At 40.0% G+C, this 16,620-nt stretch overlaps 1 protein-coding gene and 1 non-coding gene across 4 annotated transcripts in view; both read right to left on the bottom strand.

Annotated features, from left to right (window-relative positions):
- The window catches only part of LOC122552868 (acylphosphatase-2-like), a 109,816-nt gene extending 93,834 nt beyond the window's left edge, over window positions 1-15,982 (bottom strand). Inside the window, exons 1-2 of one of the 3 annotated variants that reach the window (XM_043695951.1) lie at window positions 15,769-15,982; window positions 9,949-9,965 (exon numbers count right to left, since the gene is read on the bottom strand). In XM_043695951.1, the coding sequence (XP_043551886.1) occupies window positions 9,949-9,965; window positions 15,769-15,886 (135 nt within the window). In that variant the 5' untranslated portion in view covers window positions 15,887-15,982. The remainder of the gene's footprint in view (window positions 1-9,948; window positions 9,966-15,768) is intronic. The other 2 variants (XM_043695952.1, XM_043695953.1) reach the window with 2 other exon arrangements.
- On the bottom strand, window positions 6,476-6,565 carry trnay-gua. Its single transcript is given in 2 exon segments — window positions 6,476-6,511; window positions 6,529-6,565. It is a non-coding gene; the product is annotated as a tRNA-Tyr (tRNA).
- Window positions 15,983-16,620: the final 638 nt, after the last annotated feature.

The following is a 16,620-nucleotide window of genomic DNA, read 5'->3' as shown; positions in this document are numbered from 1 at the left end:
CCACACTTATCCCAGTGAACTGGGAGGTGCCTGATTAATAATAGTTCAGTGCAACAAGAGTTATAAGACCATAAGACATAGGAACAGAAATTAGGCCATTCAATCATGGCTGATAGGTTTCTCAACCTCCTTCTCCTGCTTCCTCCCCTTAAGCCTTGATGCCCTTGACAGTCAAGAACCTATCTATCTCCGTCTTAAATTTACTCAATGACCTGACCTCCACAGCCTTCTGTGGCAATGAATTCCATTGATTCACCACTCACTGGCTGAAGAAGATTCTCCTTATCTCCGTAACTAAAAGGTCTTCCCTTTACTCTAAGGCTGTACCCTCAGGTCCTAGTCTCTCCTACCAATGGAAACATCTTCCTTACATCTACTCTGTCTAAGCCATGCAGTAGTCTGTATGGTTCAATTCATCCTTCTAAACTCCATCGAGCATAGACCCAGAGTCCTCAAATGCTCCTCATATGTTAAGCTTTTCAGTCCTGGGACCATTCTCGTGAACCTCCACTGAACATGCTCCAGGGTCAGTACATCCTTCCTGAGATATGGGGCCCAAAACTGCACATAATATTCCAAATGTGGTCTGATCAGAGCCTTATAGTACCTCAGAAGTACATCCTTGCTTTTATATTCAAGTCCTCTCAAAATAAATGCCATCATTGCATTTGCCTTCCTAACTACTGACTCAACCTGCAAGTTTACTTTGAGATAATCTTGGACTAGAACTCCCAAGTCTCTTTGCACTTCAGATTTCTGAATTTTCTCCCCATTTAGAAAATAGTCCATCCTTCCATTCTTCTTACCAAAGTGCCTGACCTCACACCTTCCCACAATGTACTTCATCTGCCACTTCTTTACCCACTCTCCTAACCTGTCCAAATGAGTCTCCCCGCTTCCTCAATACTACGTGTCCATCTATCTTTGTCATCTGCAAACGTAGCCAGAATGCCCTCAGTTCATTAATTGTTAATGTATAAAGTGAAAAGTTGTGGTCCCAATACTGAGCCTTGCGGAACACCTCTCGACACTGACTGCCATCCTGAGAAGGACCCTTTTATCCCCACTCTCTGCTTTCTACCAGACAGTCAAGCTTCTATCCATGCTAGCACCTTACCTTTAACACCATGGGTCCTTATCTTACTCAGTAGCCTTCTGTATGGCACCCTGTCAAAGACCTTCTTGAAGTCCAGGTTGATAACATCCATTAGCTCTCCTTGGTCTAACCTGCTCGTTACTTCCTCAAAGACTTCCACCAGATTTGTCAGGCATGACTTTCCCTTGATGAAACCATGTTGACTTTGCCTTATTGTACCATACATTTCTAAGTATTCATAAATCTCATCTTTCAAAATGGATTCCAGGATCTTATCTACAATCGAAGTTAGGCTAATTTGTCTGTAATTTTCCATCTTTTGCCTTACTCCCTTTTTAAACAGGGGTATCTTCAAAGCCACAGGCACTGGGTGTCCATTGAGGCCCATAGGTCACAGTTTATCATTTAGCATGATGTGCAAATCCAAGACAGCCTTCCTCACCAGCCACAATCTTCTTTAACACTGACATCCTGACACCTACAGTTCTAGTCTACACCTAGTTGCGTACAGCACACTTCTGGCTCCAGTTGAATCTTTCTTGGTGTGGTGATCTACTGTCAGTTTATTCTGTACCCTTCTTCACCATGCCCAGACAAAGGGTGGCCCTCCTGATACTTTTTTATTTCTGAATCTTAGTCCTCCCTCCACCCATTAATGCTCTCCCCTTCCAGAGGAGAAATACTGGTGACAGTCCCAGGCCAAAAGGCTGTCCCTCTCTCACATGCTGTCTTTGGAGGGGATCCTTCAATTCTTCTCTGGTCATTTACCTTTTACCCAACAATAATGAGTGTCAGTGTGCTTTGCTAAGAGGTCACCACCAATCCTCCTTGAGTCAACAGCAGGTTACCATCCCCTTTTAGAGCCCGGCTGCCACTGATCACCAATGGCCTCCTCTACCATCTGTTCCACTTATTATCAAAGATTAATGAAATCAAATACTCTATGACTGACTTCCAATGACACACTTACGGCCTTGCCTCATCGCTGCCAGTCTAACCCTAAACTACCTTGACAATGAACCCAATGGTTTTGTTGCCTGATCAAAGCAGCAACGCCACCTTGGAGCAGTTGAGAGGCTGATTCTGTTTGAATTCCAGAGCGGTACATTTTCTGTGTCAAATATACCTTTAATGCTTAATTTTAAACATTTTTGTGCTTAAACCCTACAGATATTTTCCAATTCCAGATCTTTCAGCTATATCCAGAAATGATGTGGGAATACTTCCATATAACTACACAAAATAATTCATAATCAGATCTGTGAATAATAATACAGATGTATTACATATGTAAAAATTAAAGGAGAAATGGATAAATATTTAAGCAAAAATTTAAAAGGGTATAAAGGGAAATGACCATGGGGCTAAATTGACAGTACTACATGAAAGCTGACATAATGGGCTGAATCGTCACATTCCACCCTGTTGAACTGCATACAATAAAAAGGGTATGAACTATAGTTCTGTTGGAAACTTTTGAGTAAGACAGTCATGGATTCAAACCGTACTCCAGGACAAGCACAAAATCTGCCAGTACTCCATTACTGAAAGTACCATCTTTAAACAAGATTTTTAAATGGCCTCCTATCTGCTTCCTGCACATTCACAAATTTGGCATCAGGAATATTTAAAGCGAGATGTGCTTTATTGCAGCTCTGCTTAAGCACTGAATTATGCAATCCTTTTTGCAAACTGGTGTCTTATAACTACCGCATTTCCAACAAAAGTCAGTAAATGAAAGAGGTTGCAATTATTCAGAAAACAACCTTCTTAACATTCAAGTTCTTTGGTAACCATAAATTCTTTTCCCCGCCCCCACACCAAAGCAAAGTTGCAATATTAACCAGGCCTTTTTAATTATACAACCGCACTTTTATTTGGGTTTTTTTGCCTTTTAAATTACTACAATAGCTATTCTTGTTCTCATGATTTAAAAAAAGGTTTATCCCAACATAACTAGCTTGTGAAATATATGTCAATTTTGCAGAATCCACTGACAGTTCCATGAGAGAATCTGTATATGCAGCTGTGGTCACAGTGCATTCTAACCATTCCTGCATGTTTTTGGTTGGTTTCAGGAGTTAGTAGTAAAAGATAGCATGCATCTCTTGATTCCCACAGACCAAAAATATCTCTACCTCAGCCTTAAACATATTTAAGAATGGCTCGGTCAAAACCATGGGGGGCTGGGGGGGGCACCTTTGATATGCCGCTGGTTTCTTTACTTCTGATGGTCAGGAAGAATAAACTGGCAGTTATGTACTAGAAAATTTGAGTTAATTAAAACAAACACTGCTGAACTTTTGTTAAATCTATTTTGTCATTTTCTTAAAAAAAATTACAATGACCACAATTTTAAACTGATATCCATTTTCACTTGCCAGAACATTAGTTGATCTAAACCATGATCCTTGTTTAAAACAAAAGCAGAGCTGTATCATTGACAGTTAAGAAATTAAGTGATCCTCTCATCTCGGACTGGTTCCCTAAAATACAAGGTTCCTCAGTCACTGAAAGAAATGCTTGTTCTCCTAGAAAGTACTGTGTTAGGGATGGTATAGTGGGAGGATCAGTGCTGAAGTTAAAAAGTAGGAACAACTTGATTCATAGCAAAGTGGAAAAGAGAGCAGAAGGAGAGGAGCTTGGAACTGAGGAACGACATGACACAATATGTTCCTCAACTCAGAAACAAGGAGCACAAGACAACAAATTAAAATGCAACTGAATCAAACTGACATTGAGTGTTCAGATACTGCCATCTAGGGTCCTAAAATGATGGACTGAGAATAGCACAAATCTTGCAGCTGCACCTTGCAGACTAATTTCTAGATTTACTTCTAGATTTCTTACAGTTATTACATTTCATTGGTATAAGATTTTTATTCGGATGTATATCTGATTCTTTTACAGTCAAAAGTGCAAAAAAAAAACAAAACATGCGTGTGATTCTTTTTCCAAGAGTTCTGTTACTAGACCATTTGGAAACGCCTCCATGTGGACAGCTCAGCTTTTCTTCTGTAAAATTATATGCAAAAATTTTTTAAAGTTGCAGAGGAGAACTTTTTTTTTAAATAGTTGCGTTTACAGAGTTTTTGGAGAAGTCTACATACGGATGGCTCGGGAGTACATTTTTTTATATCAGAAGACTGGAAACTAACTGTTTGCTGGACAACTTGGGGGAGGGGGGTTAAATTCGATTATTCAGATAAGTAGTTAATTTCTTTTTAAGATTTCTTTTATTTTTTTTGCTTACTTAATATTAATTCTTTGGGTAAGGAAAGGTAGTTTATTTTGCATATAAGGTTCTATTGTAAACTGCTTCTTTTTAGGCTTAATATCGTTTAGGGCATACAAGAGACACAGAATTAGATGGCGAGTAGCTTTAGAGAAGTGAATACGTCGCGGATCAGTCAGATCGATGGGTGACTGTCAGAAAAGATAAAACTGTAGTTCAGAAGTCTCCTGTGGCTATTCCTCGCTCAGCTACAGATACTTAATTTTGGGTACTGTTAAAAAAGGATAGCGTCCCAGAGGACTACAGAACAGGCAGTGAGATCTTGGGCACTAAGAATGAATCTTCTGTTAAACAGGGTTTCACAAAATTTGAAAGAATTGTTGTTATAAGAAGTTTTCCTGTCAAGGACACAAACAGGAGATTCTGCGACAATAAACATGAATCGAGGATAGTATGTTGCTTGCTTTCCTGGTGCCAGGATTAAGCACATTTCAAAACATTTGAAGCAGGGTGGCTCAGTGGTTAGCACTGCTGCCTCACAGCGCCAGGGTCCCAGGTTCGATTCCAGCCTTGGGTGACTGTGTGGAATTTGCACATTCTCCCTGTGTCTGTGTGGGTTTCCTCTGGGTGCTCTGGTTTCCTCCCACGGTCCAAAGATGTGCAGGTCAGGTGAATTGGCCATGGTAAATTACCGTAGTGTTGGGGGCATTGGTCGGAGGGAGATGGGTCTGGGAGGGTTGCTCTTCGCAGGGTTGGTGTGGACTGGTTGGGCCGAAGGGCCTGTTTCCACTCTAGGGAATCTAATCTAATCTAATCATTAAGGGGAGAGTGAGAAACCTCAAGTTACTGCACACATCGGTGGGAAGGACATAGTTAAGGAAAAAAATTAAGGCATTACGGATTAAATATAAGAGATTAAGTAGAAGATTACAAAACAGAACCTCAAAGGTAGTAATCTCCTGGTGCCAAGACTGAATGAGGGAAAGAATAAAAAGAATAAAGAAGATAAATCAATGGCTGAGGAGACGGTGTAATGTTCTGGGATTCAAGTTCTTGGATGATTGGGATCACTTCTGGGGAAAAAAAAAGCACCTGTTCAAAAGAATGGTTTTACCAGGATTGGAAAGGGACCAATTTCCTAGCAGGAAGATTTGCTCATTCTATTAAGGGTGACTGTAAACTACTAGAGAGGGTGGGTGGGGCAGTGCTGGTGGTGAAGGGATCCCAAGTAGCAGAGTAGATAGAAAAATGGATGAGAATGGTTTTGAATGTGAAAAGAACAAGTTAATTAGAAAAGACAGACAAGAGCAAGACAGAGAACAAAGTAAATCTGAAGAATTAAATTACATTTATTTCAATGCAAGAGGTCTTACACGCAAGGCTGATGAAGTCAGGGCACATTTGGGAACATGGGATTGGGATGTCATAGCTATTACAGAAACTTGGCTGAGGGATGCACAGAATTGGCAGTTCAATGTTCTGGGTTTTGGATATCATAGCAAGGACAGAAAGGGAAGCAAAAGAGGAGAGGGGAGTGGCATTTTTGATTAAAGAAAACATTACTGTTGTAATCAGAGAAGATATTTCTGAAAACTTGTCCAGTGAAAATATATGGGTTGGAATTAGAAATAAAAAAGAAATGGGATTAATGGGATTGTACTATAATGGGATTGTACTATATGGGATTGTACTATACCTTAATGGGATTGTACTATAGACCCCCCCAATAGTCAGAGGGAAATTGAGGAACAAATATCTAGAGAGATCTCAGATATATATAAGAATAATAAGGTTATAATAGTAGGTGATTTTAGTTTAGATTAGATTACTTACAGTGTGGAAACAGGCCCTTCGGCCCAACCAGTCCACACCGACCCGCCAAAGTGCAACCCACCCATACCCCCACATTTACCCCTTCACCTAACACTACGGGCAATTTATTATGGCCAATTCACCTGACCTGCACATCTTTCGACTGTGGGAGGAAACCGGAGCACCCGGAGGAAACCCACGCAGACACGGGGAGAATGTGCAAACTCCACACAGTCCGTCGCCTGAGGTGGGATTTGAACCTGGGTCTCTGGTGCTGTGAGGTAGCAGTGCTAACCACTGTGCCACCGTGCCGCCCATAAAACAGCTGAGGCTCCTTCGAGCCGGAATTGAACCGGCGACCTATGGATGACAGATTTGCGACACACTACAGTCCTCCGCTATACCAGCTGAGCTATCGAAGGAGAGCCCGAACATTGTTTTCCAAACATTGACTGGGACTACCACAGTGTTGAAGGTTTAGATGGTGAAGAATTTGTTACATGTGTTCAAAAGAATTTTCTTTATCAATATGTGAATGTTCCCACTAGGGAAAGAACAAAACTTGACCTTCCATGGGTAATAAAACAGGGCATGTGATTGAAGTGATAATAGGGGAATGCTTTGGGTCGAGTGAGTGACACGGCATGTGACTGAAGTGATAATTAGGTAAACGCTTTGGGCCTAGAGATCACAATTCTATTTGTTTTAAGTAGTTATGGAAGAGGAGAAACTTTCCATAAGTGCTAAATGCTTTTAATTGTGGAGTAAGGTAAATTTTAAATGGTATGAGACAAGAAATTTCACAAAGTGACGGGAGTTGACTGTTAGCAGATAAAGGGATGTCTGATAAGTGGGAGGCTTCCAAAAGTGTGATAATGAGAGTTCAGAGTCATTGTGTTCCTTTTCGAGTAAAAGGTAAGGCTGACAGGCTATCAGACAACAATGGCTGAATAAAGATATTGAAGTTTTAGCCAAAAATTTAAAAAGTCATATATTTGACAGACAACTGGGTTTGAATGAATCGCTTGAACAGTATAATGTGTGCAGGGAAATTCTTGAGGGAGATCAGGAAGGCAAAAAGATATGAGATAACCTTGGCAAATAATGTTAAAGATAATCCAAAGACATTCGACAAGTACATTAAGAGCAAGAGACCAGAGACCAATTAGAGAGAGAGTAGGGCCCCTTAAAGATCAAATAAATCATTTTTGTGTTGATGTCAGCAGATGGGAGAGATATTAAATGAATATTATGCATCAGTTTTTACTGTAGAGAAGGAAGTGGGTGTGAGAGAACTCAGAGAAACAAATAGCAATGTCTCGACAACAGTTCACATTACAAAAGAGGAAGTGCTGGAGGTCTTATAAAATATAAAGTTGGTTAACTCTCTGGGACCTGACCTATTGCATCCAGGATATTGTGGGAAGCTAGGGAGGAAATTGCAGAAATATTTGTATCATTTGTAACTACAGGTGAGGTGCCAGATTACTGGATACCAGCTAATGTTTGTGTTTTTGTTTAAGAAACAATCTACGGAGAAGACTAGGAACTATTGACCTGAGAGCCCGACTTTGATGGTGCGTATGTTGTTGGAAGTGATTCTGAAAAGCAGATTTTTTGAGCATTTGGAGAGGCAAGGAATGATTAGGAATAGCCAGCATGATTTGTGTGAGGACAGTTGAGTCTCACAAACTTGATTGACTTTTTTGAGAAAGTAACCAGGGAGATGATGAGGCCAAAGCAGCAGACATTGTTTATACGGAAGTTAGTGAAACCTTTGACAAAGTTCTGCAATACAGACTAATTAGTAAAGTTAGGATACATGGAAGTCAGAGTGAGCTTGCCAACTGGATACAAAATTGATTAATGGCAGGAGATAGTGTGATGGTGGAGGGTTGTTTTTAAGACTGGAGACTTAAGACCAGCAGTGTTTTATAGGGATTGGTGCTGGGTCCACTTTTGTTTGTAATTTATATAAATGATTTAGAAGAGAATATAGATGGTGTGGTTAGTAAGTTTACATATAACACCAAAATGTATTGTGGACATTGAAAAAGATTATCTAAGATTACAAAGAGATTGTGATCAATTGGGCCAATGGGTTGAAGAGTGGCAGATGGAGTTTAATTTGGATAGATACAAGGTATTGCAAGCTTAGTAATACCTCTCCTATAGTAGGGCAACTAGAAGAGGCCTCCCCTCATGTCTGACACAATGTCCTAACTACTATACTCAAAGGCCTGAGCAATGAAGGGAAGCGTGCTAAATGCCTCCTTAAGCACTCTACCTATAAGTGACACAAACTTCAAAGAATTATGTGCCTGAACCCCTAGATCTCTCTGTTCTATAATACTACTCAAGGCCCTACATTTAATTCTCTAAGTTGTGCCCTTGTTTGTTTTCTCAAAATGCTATAGGTGGGATATTATTAACCTGGAAAGGGCTCAGGAGAGAATTACCAAGATGTTGCAGGAATGGAGGGTTTGAGTCATGAAGAGAAGCTGAAACTTTTCTCACTTGAGCAAAGGAGGCTGAGGGGTGACCTTATATAGGTTTATAAAATTATGAGGGATATAAAATTATGAGGTGGCTTTTGCGTAGGATGGGGGACTCCAAGACTAGGGAGCATATTTTTAAGGTGAGGAGAACGATTTAAAACGACATGAAGGACAATTCTTTTAAGAAAACACAGTGGTCTATATGTGGAATGAACTTCCAGAGGAAGTGGTGAATGCGAGTACAGTTACAATGTTTTAAAGACACCTAGGTAAGTACATGAATAAAAAATGTTTGGAGGAATATGGACCAAGCTCAGACAGGTGGGACTAGTTTAGTTTGGGTTATGGTCGGCATGGACTGGCTGGACCAAAGGGTCTATTTCCGAGCTGTATGACTCTATGACTACGACTCTATCTGGCTATCACCTTGGTATCAGTGTGTGTTGAACAGTGGAGGTGATGTGTTATGAAGATGAAGGTGTGTACTATACCTTTAAGAGGGAATGAATGCTGTTTTGCAATGAGAGTTTACAAGCACCTGTCACATGACTGGCTAGCAGTCTTAGAGTGTACTGGAAAATTGAAAATATACACCATTTCACTGTGAAATAGATCCCAGAGTTGTTTTGACAACAATTATATCCCAGGATACAAAAACCAAATTGAGTTTGAATTTATTGTTTTTGCCAACCTTGAACCAATGAGATGATCTGATGTTGGGGGATAAAGAAGCAAACATTTGAAAGTTAGACAGAGAGTAAGCTTCCATTCAAAACACTCTCTGTCAAAGGTACCTTTTTCATATGAAACACCTTTGCAGCAAAAGACCGAGGCTCAGGGAGATCTTCAGCCAGAGGAAGATAGACATAGATGACAACTGCCACTGCGTTAATTTGGTGTAATTTTAATAAGGGTTTTTATGGGAATGGAATATTGTTATAGAGTTGGAGGCAGATAACAAGCATTTAAGAGAAAGGAGGCATAGAATTGTAAGTGGTTGTTGTTTAATGTTCACTGTTGGAGTTATAGAATAAATTGATTTTTTTTTTCTTTAAATAGTGGAATTTGGGAGTTCTCTGTCACACATTCTTTAACAGGTTACGAGGCGAGGTCAGCTTTTCTGTGTGTTTGGTTTAATTAACAGAAGCGTTCACCATTGTGTCGTAACAGAAGCAACAACAGGTGTTATTTATTAAAAGAATTAGAAGTTACCCATAAATTCAAAAAAATGTTTATCCCAACAAATTACAAACCTCTGCTTTACTGATTTTTAAGAATATTAAATGATTCCGCAGCAGTCATCTTACCATTCTGAAACAGACTCCTGTGGAAAAAGAAAAAGTATAGATCAACCATGTAATCCCACTAAAACAAAAAGCCAGTGTAATAAATTAGATGATTTCATATCAGGTTGGTTTCAAGCACATAGAATTAAACATCTGCAAATGGCCTCTGCCTGCTTTTCACCAATGTTATTTCCTAAATTTTACATTACTTTTTCCACAAGTTGTGGACATCACTGACTGGGTCAGTTTTTATTGCATTTTCCTAATGACTGTTGAGATGGTGGCTATTAGCTGCTTTCTTGAATATTCCAATTGTTTTCATGTTGACTTAAAATCATAAAACTTCCTAATTAAACCTTTGAAAAATCCTTTGTAAACATTTTATAATTGGAAACTCTAAAATTACAAGGGATTCATAATAAATATTCCATACACACAATGAAAACACCCAATTTTTTCAAAAGTATTTCCCAGATTTTCCTCCAACTTAAAATTTCTGTAATGGAAACTTCAATTCCCCATGCACAAGTGACAGCTAAATGGAGTTTGTGGCTGGTTCCTTCTTAGCCCTAACTTAAAATGTCTGATATTTCAAATGGATAAGGTATCCATTTGAGTCAGGCCATTTGAATTAGAGTCCAATTGGTATCATGAGAACATGGACTTAATTTGCAGCAGATGATGAGCGGGGTTTACTTTAATCAACTGATTAGCAACAACCATGATTGAAGACAGAGGTTAGTACAGTTAGATTTTCCTTTATGTGATAATGAGGAATCTGAGTGTTTCTCTGGACTTTATAACGAACGTACAATTCTCTCGTCACATATAGTTCCCACCTTGCAAACTGCTGGTTATTCCAGATATTTCCATATCTCCCCCTTTTCTGGCATTAAATGTCTTTCAAACCAAATTCATTAGTTTACAAACTTTCTGGACAAAGCCCTGCCAAAAAAAATTAGCCTCTCTAAATAAGGGAATGGCACTGACAGACTTAAAAAAAAACTGACTTTCTGTTCCTTTGATGATATCTCTCTTTTCTTCCACATCTGTATCTGTCTTGTGGAGATGCTAGCCCTTTATCTGGTTACACTTCCTACATTTTTTTTACCCTCTTCCCTCCCAGAATAACGGACTTTAGGAAATTTTATTTCTTTTCACTCTCCTTTTTCATCTTCCACGATGCCCTCTTTCACAAGTTGGCAAGCCAAAAGCATGTCAAGCTGACAAATGGATCAATAAATAGATTGACAACTTGGGCTGAACAGGACAACTTGGGCTGAACAGATCAGCTTGGGGTATCTTCATGGCAAGAAGCAAAAAGGACAAGCAGGGAATGGTTGTAGTGTGGGGCTTTCATGGCAAATGCCTGCATAGAAAATATTTGGGCTAAAAGTATAAACTGTATTTGAAGCAGGTAGGCCAGAAGTCAATGGAGCAAGCAAACACTCAGGAGAAGTGGATAGTCAAGCAAGCATTCAGAAAAGGCCATTGGGATATCTTTGAAACCCAAGTTGCTTCCTACCCCTCAGTGCCTGCTTCCCAAGATCTGCAAACAAAACTGTCTTGGTCAATAGTGTTTTCAGCCTGTTCTTGGCCCACCAAGCTAAGCTTTTCTACTTGCCTTTCCTTTTCCTTCCTCGTCTCTCGCTCTTCATCCCTCCACCAACCCTCATATCTGCAACATTTTAATGCCTTCTAATACATTGTCCTTTTCCAGCTTCCAAGCCCTAACAGTCTCCATTTCTCCCATGATGCTTGGGGCTTTGAAACCTCCAATTTCTACCAGGACACTTCTGTGAGGCTTCCTCATCTTCTTGGAATGGAGGCCCAAACAATTCCCATTCACCACACTCTTGTCACCAAACTAAGACTTATTCTTATACTGAATAGAAACTATTGTGTTGAGGAAGCAGGGAGGCTGTACAAGGGATTTGTCCACACTCCCAGCCTGTCTAAGTGGTGGCTGATGGAACACAATGGGGGAAAGTGAGAGATTGTGCACTTTGGTAGAAAAAATAGACATGTTGTGGAAGTGCCAATGTTGGACTGTAATAGATAAAGTTAAAAATCACACAACACCAGGTTATAGTCCAACAGGTTTATTTGGAAGTACAAGCTTTTGGAGCACTGCTCCTTCAACACGTAGAATAGAGGCACAGACTATTTTCTAAGTGGGGAAACGTTTGGAAATCTGAAGCACAAAGGGACTAAGGAATCCTATTTCAGCATTCTCTAAGTTAATATTCAGGTTTATTTGGTGATTAGAAAGGCAAATGCAATGTTAGTAATCATTTCATGAGGTCCACAATACAAGGGCAGACATGTACTACTGAGACTATCCAATGTTGTCATCTGACCACATTTAGAATATTGTGAGTGGTTACAGGTCCCGTATCTAAGGAAGGATATGCTGGCCTTCAAAAGCTTTTCAGAGGAGGCTTACAACAATGATCCCTGGGATGAAGAGCTTATCATGAGGACTCTGGGTCTGAACGTGTTGGAATTTAGAAGGATTGGGGTAGGGAAGGCAGATCATAGTACAACTTACACCAGAATACTTAAAGGCCTGGATAGAATAGATATGGAGAAGATATTTCCACTGGTAGGAGAGACTTGTACCTGAGGGCACAGCCTCAGAATGAAAGGACAACATTTTAAGAATTGAGATGAGGAAGAATTTCTTCAGCCAAAGGGTGATGTACATATGGAATAACTTGTCACAAACGGCTCTGGAGACCAAGTTGAGTGTATTTATGACACAGACAATCAGATTCATACAGTACAGAACCAGACACTTCAGTCCAACTCGTCCAGACCAACCAGACATCCCAATCTGATCTAGTCCAATTTGCCAGAATTTGGCCTATACCCCTCAAAACCATCACTATTTGTATACCCATCCAGACACCTTTAAAATATTTAATTATATAGACCTCCACCATTTCCTCTGGCAGTTCTTTCCGTACATGCACTCTCTGCATGCAAATGTTACCCCTCAAGTCCTTTTAAATCTTTCCCCTCTCACCTTAAACCCTATGCCATCTAGGTTTGGACTCCACCACCCTAGGAAAAAGATCTTGCCTATTCACCTATCCATGCCCCTTATGAGTTTGTAGACCTCTGTAAGGTCAGCCCTCAAGGTCTTGATTAGTAAGGGGATCAAATGTTACAAGGAGAATGCAGGAGTGTGGGGTTGAAAAACATATCACCCCTGATCCAGTCGCAGAGCAAACTTGATGGGCTAGACGGCCTTATTCTGCTCCTGCATCTTATGATCCTTTCCTTTCATCTAATCCAAATAAGTATAAGATGGAAAACCATTTGAGTCCTGACCATGCCCATTTTTTCATGGAATACATTCTTCATTCTAATTCTACTCAGGTCCACTCTCTCCATTTCATAACTTTTTGGTATTGCTTATTGCTGTCACTCAGAACTGGAAAAAGTAATCTTGGTTTCAATTTTTCACTCATTTTGCTTTAACGTGGTCCATTTCCAACTCTTCTCATCCTTCCCTGGACTTCTCTATCATCATTCCGGAGGATTGACTATAACCAAAAGCGACTACTTTCTTCCCCCAAACTTCCTGAAATGTCTCTCCACCATTCTCCCAGTTTCTCCATCTCATGTTCTTACAATGCCAACTTACACAGCAGTGGTTCCAATTTATTTTCCTTTTCCACAACCCTTCAAGCTTATTTGCAAGGGCCATGAACTGTAATTCTTCAATTTTTGCTCTCACGCTGTCCTTTCCCTTCAAGAATCAAGTGTGTTTTCCTTTCCACCTCACCAGTCTCCACATTCACAGATTGTCCTCCATTATTTTCACTGCTCAGAGTGAACAAAATTCAAACACATCTTCCCTTCTTTTTTAGCATTCCAAATGTGCTATTCCCTTAATTACTTGCCCACTTCTCTATCAAACACCTTCAAGCCTTCCACCACACCTTTCCACGCAAACACAGAAGTAAAAAAAACTACCATATGCTTCCTCCCTTCACTCCATCTGGTACCCCAATCACTCCTCACAAGAGAAATGGCAATTTACTCAAATTTTAAAATTTAATATATTGTATTTACTGCTCATGACCAAAGCCTGTAATTGGTGTTGCGGCTTCAACAGCCTGCTCGCCAGAGAAGCAGTCTCCAAGTCAATTAAGAGTTCATGCATGCAAAAATGTGAACTTGAAACAGATTTGCACTAAGGCAAACCCAGTGCCCAAAATACTCAGGACTCCTGTTCCCCAGCTCCATTGGGAAAGTTCAGCCCATTACCTCTGCTTCGCTTTCCACAAATAGTGCCTGGTCTCCAGTGTTTCCAGCATTCCCCCCACCCACCAACCTTCTGTGTCAGAAATATGCAGTCCTGCATTTTTTCTGTGAAATGAAAATGCAGTGGATGGCAACAAACTGGAAATCAATGTAACTATTCTTCACATTTCTTAAGACTTAGGGACTACAAGCAACCAAATCCAGACCTAGACACAAAATAAAAGACAAATCAGAGTTATAGTCTTCAGATAATGCAGTAAATGTTATCACTGAGATTTGGGAGAAGTGAGCAAAATTTGTAGAATGGAGGGTTTATATGACTTTATATTTCAATTCTGAAGCTAATGAACACTGTTTAGAATGCAAGTGGCTTGCTTCAACTGTTCTGAGGAAACTGATTAAAGTGGGAAGAAAATGGCAATTTTAGAATTAAAGATAGTACAGGAAGAGTGTTTAATCATTCTATGTGGAATATAACTTTGCAGTATTTTAATGAAATATTTATAATTGAACACAAGTTTATTGACAGAATGTTTAATTCAGAAAGCATTTTCAGTAATTGTTAACTATCTTTCTTTTAATTGTTAATCACCTGACTTACTATTCATCACCACCGGGTTTTCAAAAGCTTACTAGGTGCTGCTGTGCTTTTTTGAAAAAAACCTCTAAATTTTGTCTCCAATTTTTATTTTCAGCCAAAAGAATATTATTAAAAGGAAAATAATCATAGCAAGGAGAAATTGTCTTGTACAAACAAGACCTTCACTACATTTTAGACTATTACAGAAAATACTGGAAATATTCAGGTTTGGTATCAACTTTTAGAGAAAGCAAGTTAACGTTTGAGGGTCGGTATAAAAAGGTCACCTAAACCTGAAAAGGGTACTTTTTTTTTCTATTTTCAGCAACAGTACCATACCTGAATATTTTCCGTTTTATTTCAGTTTCTAGCATCTGTGCAATAGATGACTGGATACGTCTGCAAATACGCTGGAGGATCACGTGACACCCCCAAATGTTAAAGGTCTCTGACAGTCGCCAGCGACCAGAATAGAAATCATTGACTGTAAACTTGTACATACACTTTCGGCCTGAGCTGCTGTACAAAAATACTTATTTGTGACGCATTGTTCACAGCTTTCAGCTGGTCCGGAAACATGCCAGTTCCCAGGTTGCTATTCTCAATTTTGCTTCTCAAAGTCCGACTTTCACAATAGACAAATATCTCGCGCCCGCTGGCCTTGTCAAACGTGAAAGTGTTGCATTTTCTGCACTGTCTTAACATTCGGTCTCGACCAAAAAGAGTCTTGTCATTTTTCAGCCAGCACTTTGCAAAGTCCCGGCCTTTCTCTGTTCGTGTAGGAGGGGCGTTAGGTACCATAATCCTAACCCTTTTCTTATTTTAGATACAAAATAAAACCTCCTGGTTGTAATGAAATTCGGCTGCGAATGTATTGCACCGCAATTTCTTAAACAATAAATGATAAATACCGCGTTCGAGAGAGGGTGCGCGGCGATGTGTCCTGAACACATGTTTAAGGGTCTATTTATATTCCCCACACTTACCCTGTACTCGGCCATTAATTTCATAATCTATCGATTTGAATCGCGCTGCCACTGACCCCACCTTTGACATTATCAACAATAAACCGAAACAAATCGTTAGTTTAGCCGCACTGCACATCCAACAGCAGAGAGCGAGAGCACCGGCACAAGCCGTCAACACAGCCCGCTCCAAGCTTCCCTAATCCTCCCCTCACCACCTACACCGGATATGCTCCGTTCCAGCTTTTTCTTGATCCACTCCGGTCATCTGGAAGCAGCTATTCCGCAAGATGCGAATCATAATCTGGAGGTACTGCTGTTGGGCTGGGGTGTACAAAGTTAAAAATCACACAACACCAGGTTATAGTCCAACAGGTTTATTTGGACGCACTAGCTTTCGAAGCGTCATTTCTTCATCAGGTGGTTGTGGAGCATAAGATGGTAAGACACAGAATTTATGGCAAAGGTTTACAAATTATATATTGAAGAAGACCTGGATTGTTTAAGTCTCTCATTTTTTGGAATGACCATGTTGGTTTCAGTTCTTTCATATGTAAATCCCAGAACTTTTTTATAAGGTTACATACACTCACACAGACCCTCTCTCATACGCTCACGCACACACCTCCCCCAATACTCACACCCACACCCTCTCACAGACTTCTACCCCTTTACACTCACACTCATACACGTACACTGTCTCACAGACACTCATCCCCCCATCCCCCACCACACACACATATATGTTTGTGGGGTGAATTTGTACTTGCAGAATTACTTTTTATTTTGCTCAAAAACTGCATGGCTCCATGTAAGATTCTGTAAATCCTTTTTTTAGAATACAATCAGTCTGAACATTGGGAAACAGACAGA

Source organism: Chiloscyllium plagiosum, chromosome 9 (assembly GCF_004010195.1).
Source record: "Chiloscyllium plagiosum isolate BGI_BamShark_2017 chromosome 9, ASM401019v2, whole genome shotgun sequence".
Classification (NCBI taxonomy): Eukaryota; Metazoa; Chordata; class Chondrichthyes; order Orectolobiformes; family Hemiscylliidae; genus Chiloscyllium; species Chiloscyllium plagiosum.
Note: the sequence above shows the minus strand (reverse complement) of the source record. Positions and strands in the feature narration are given on the sequence as shown.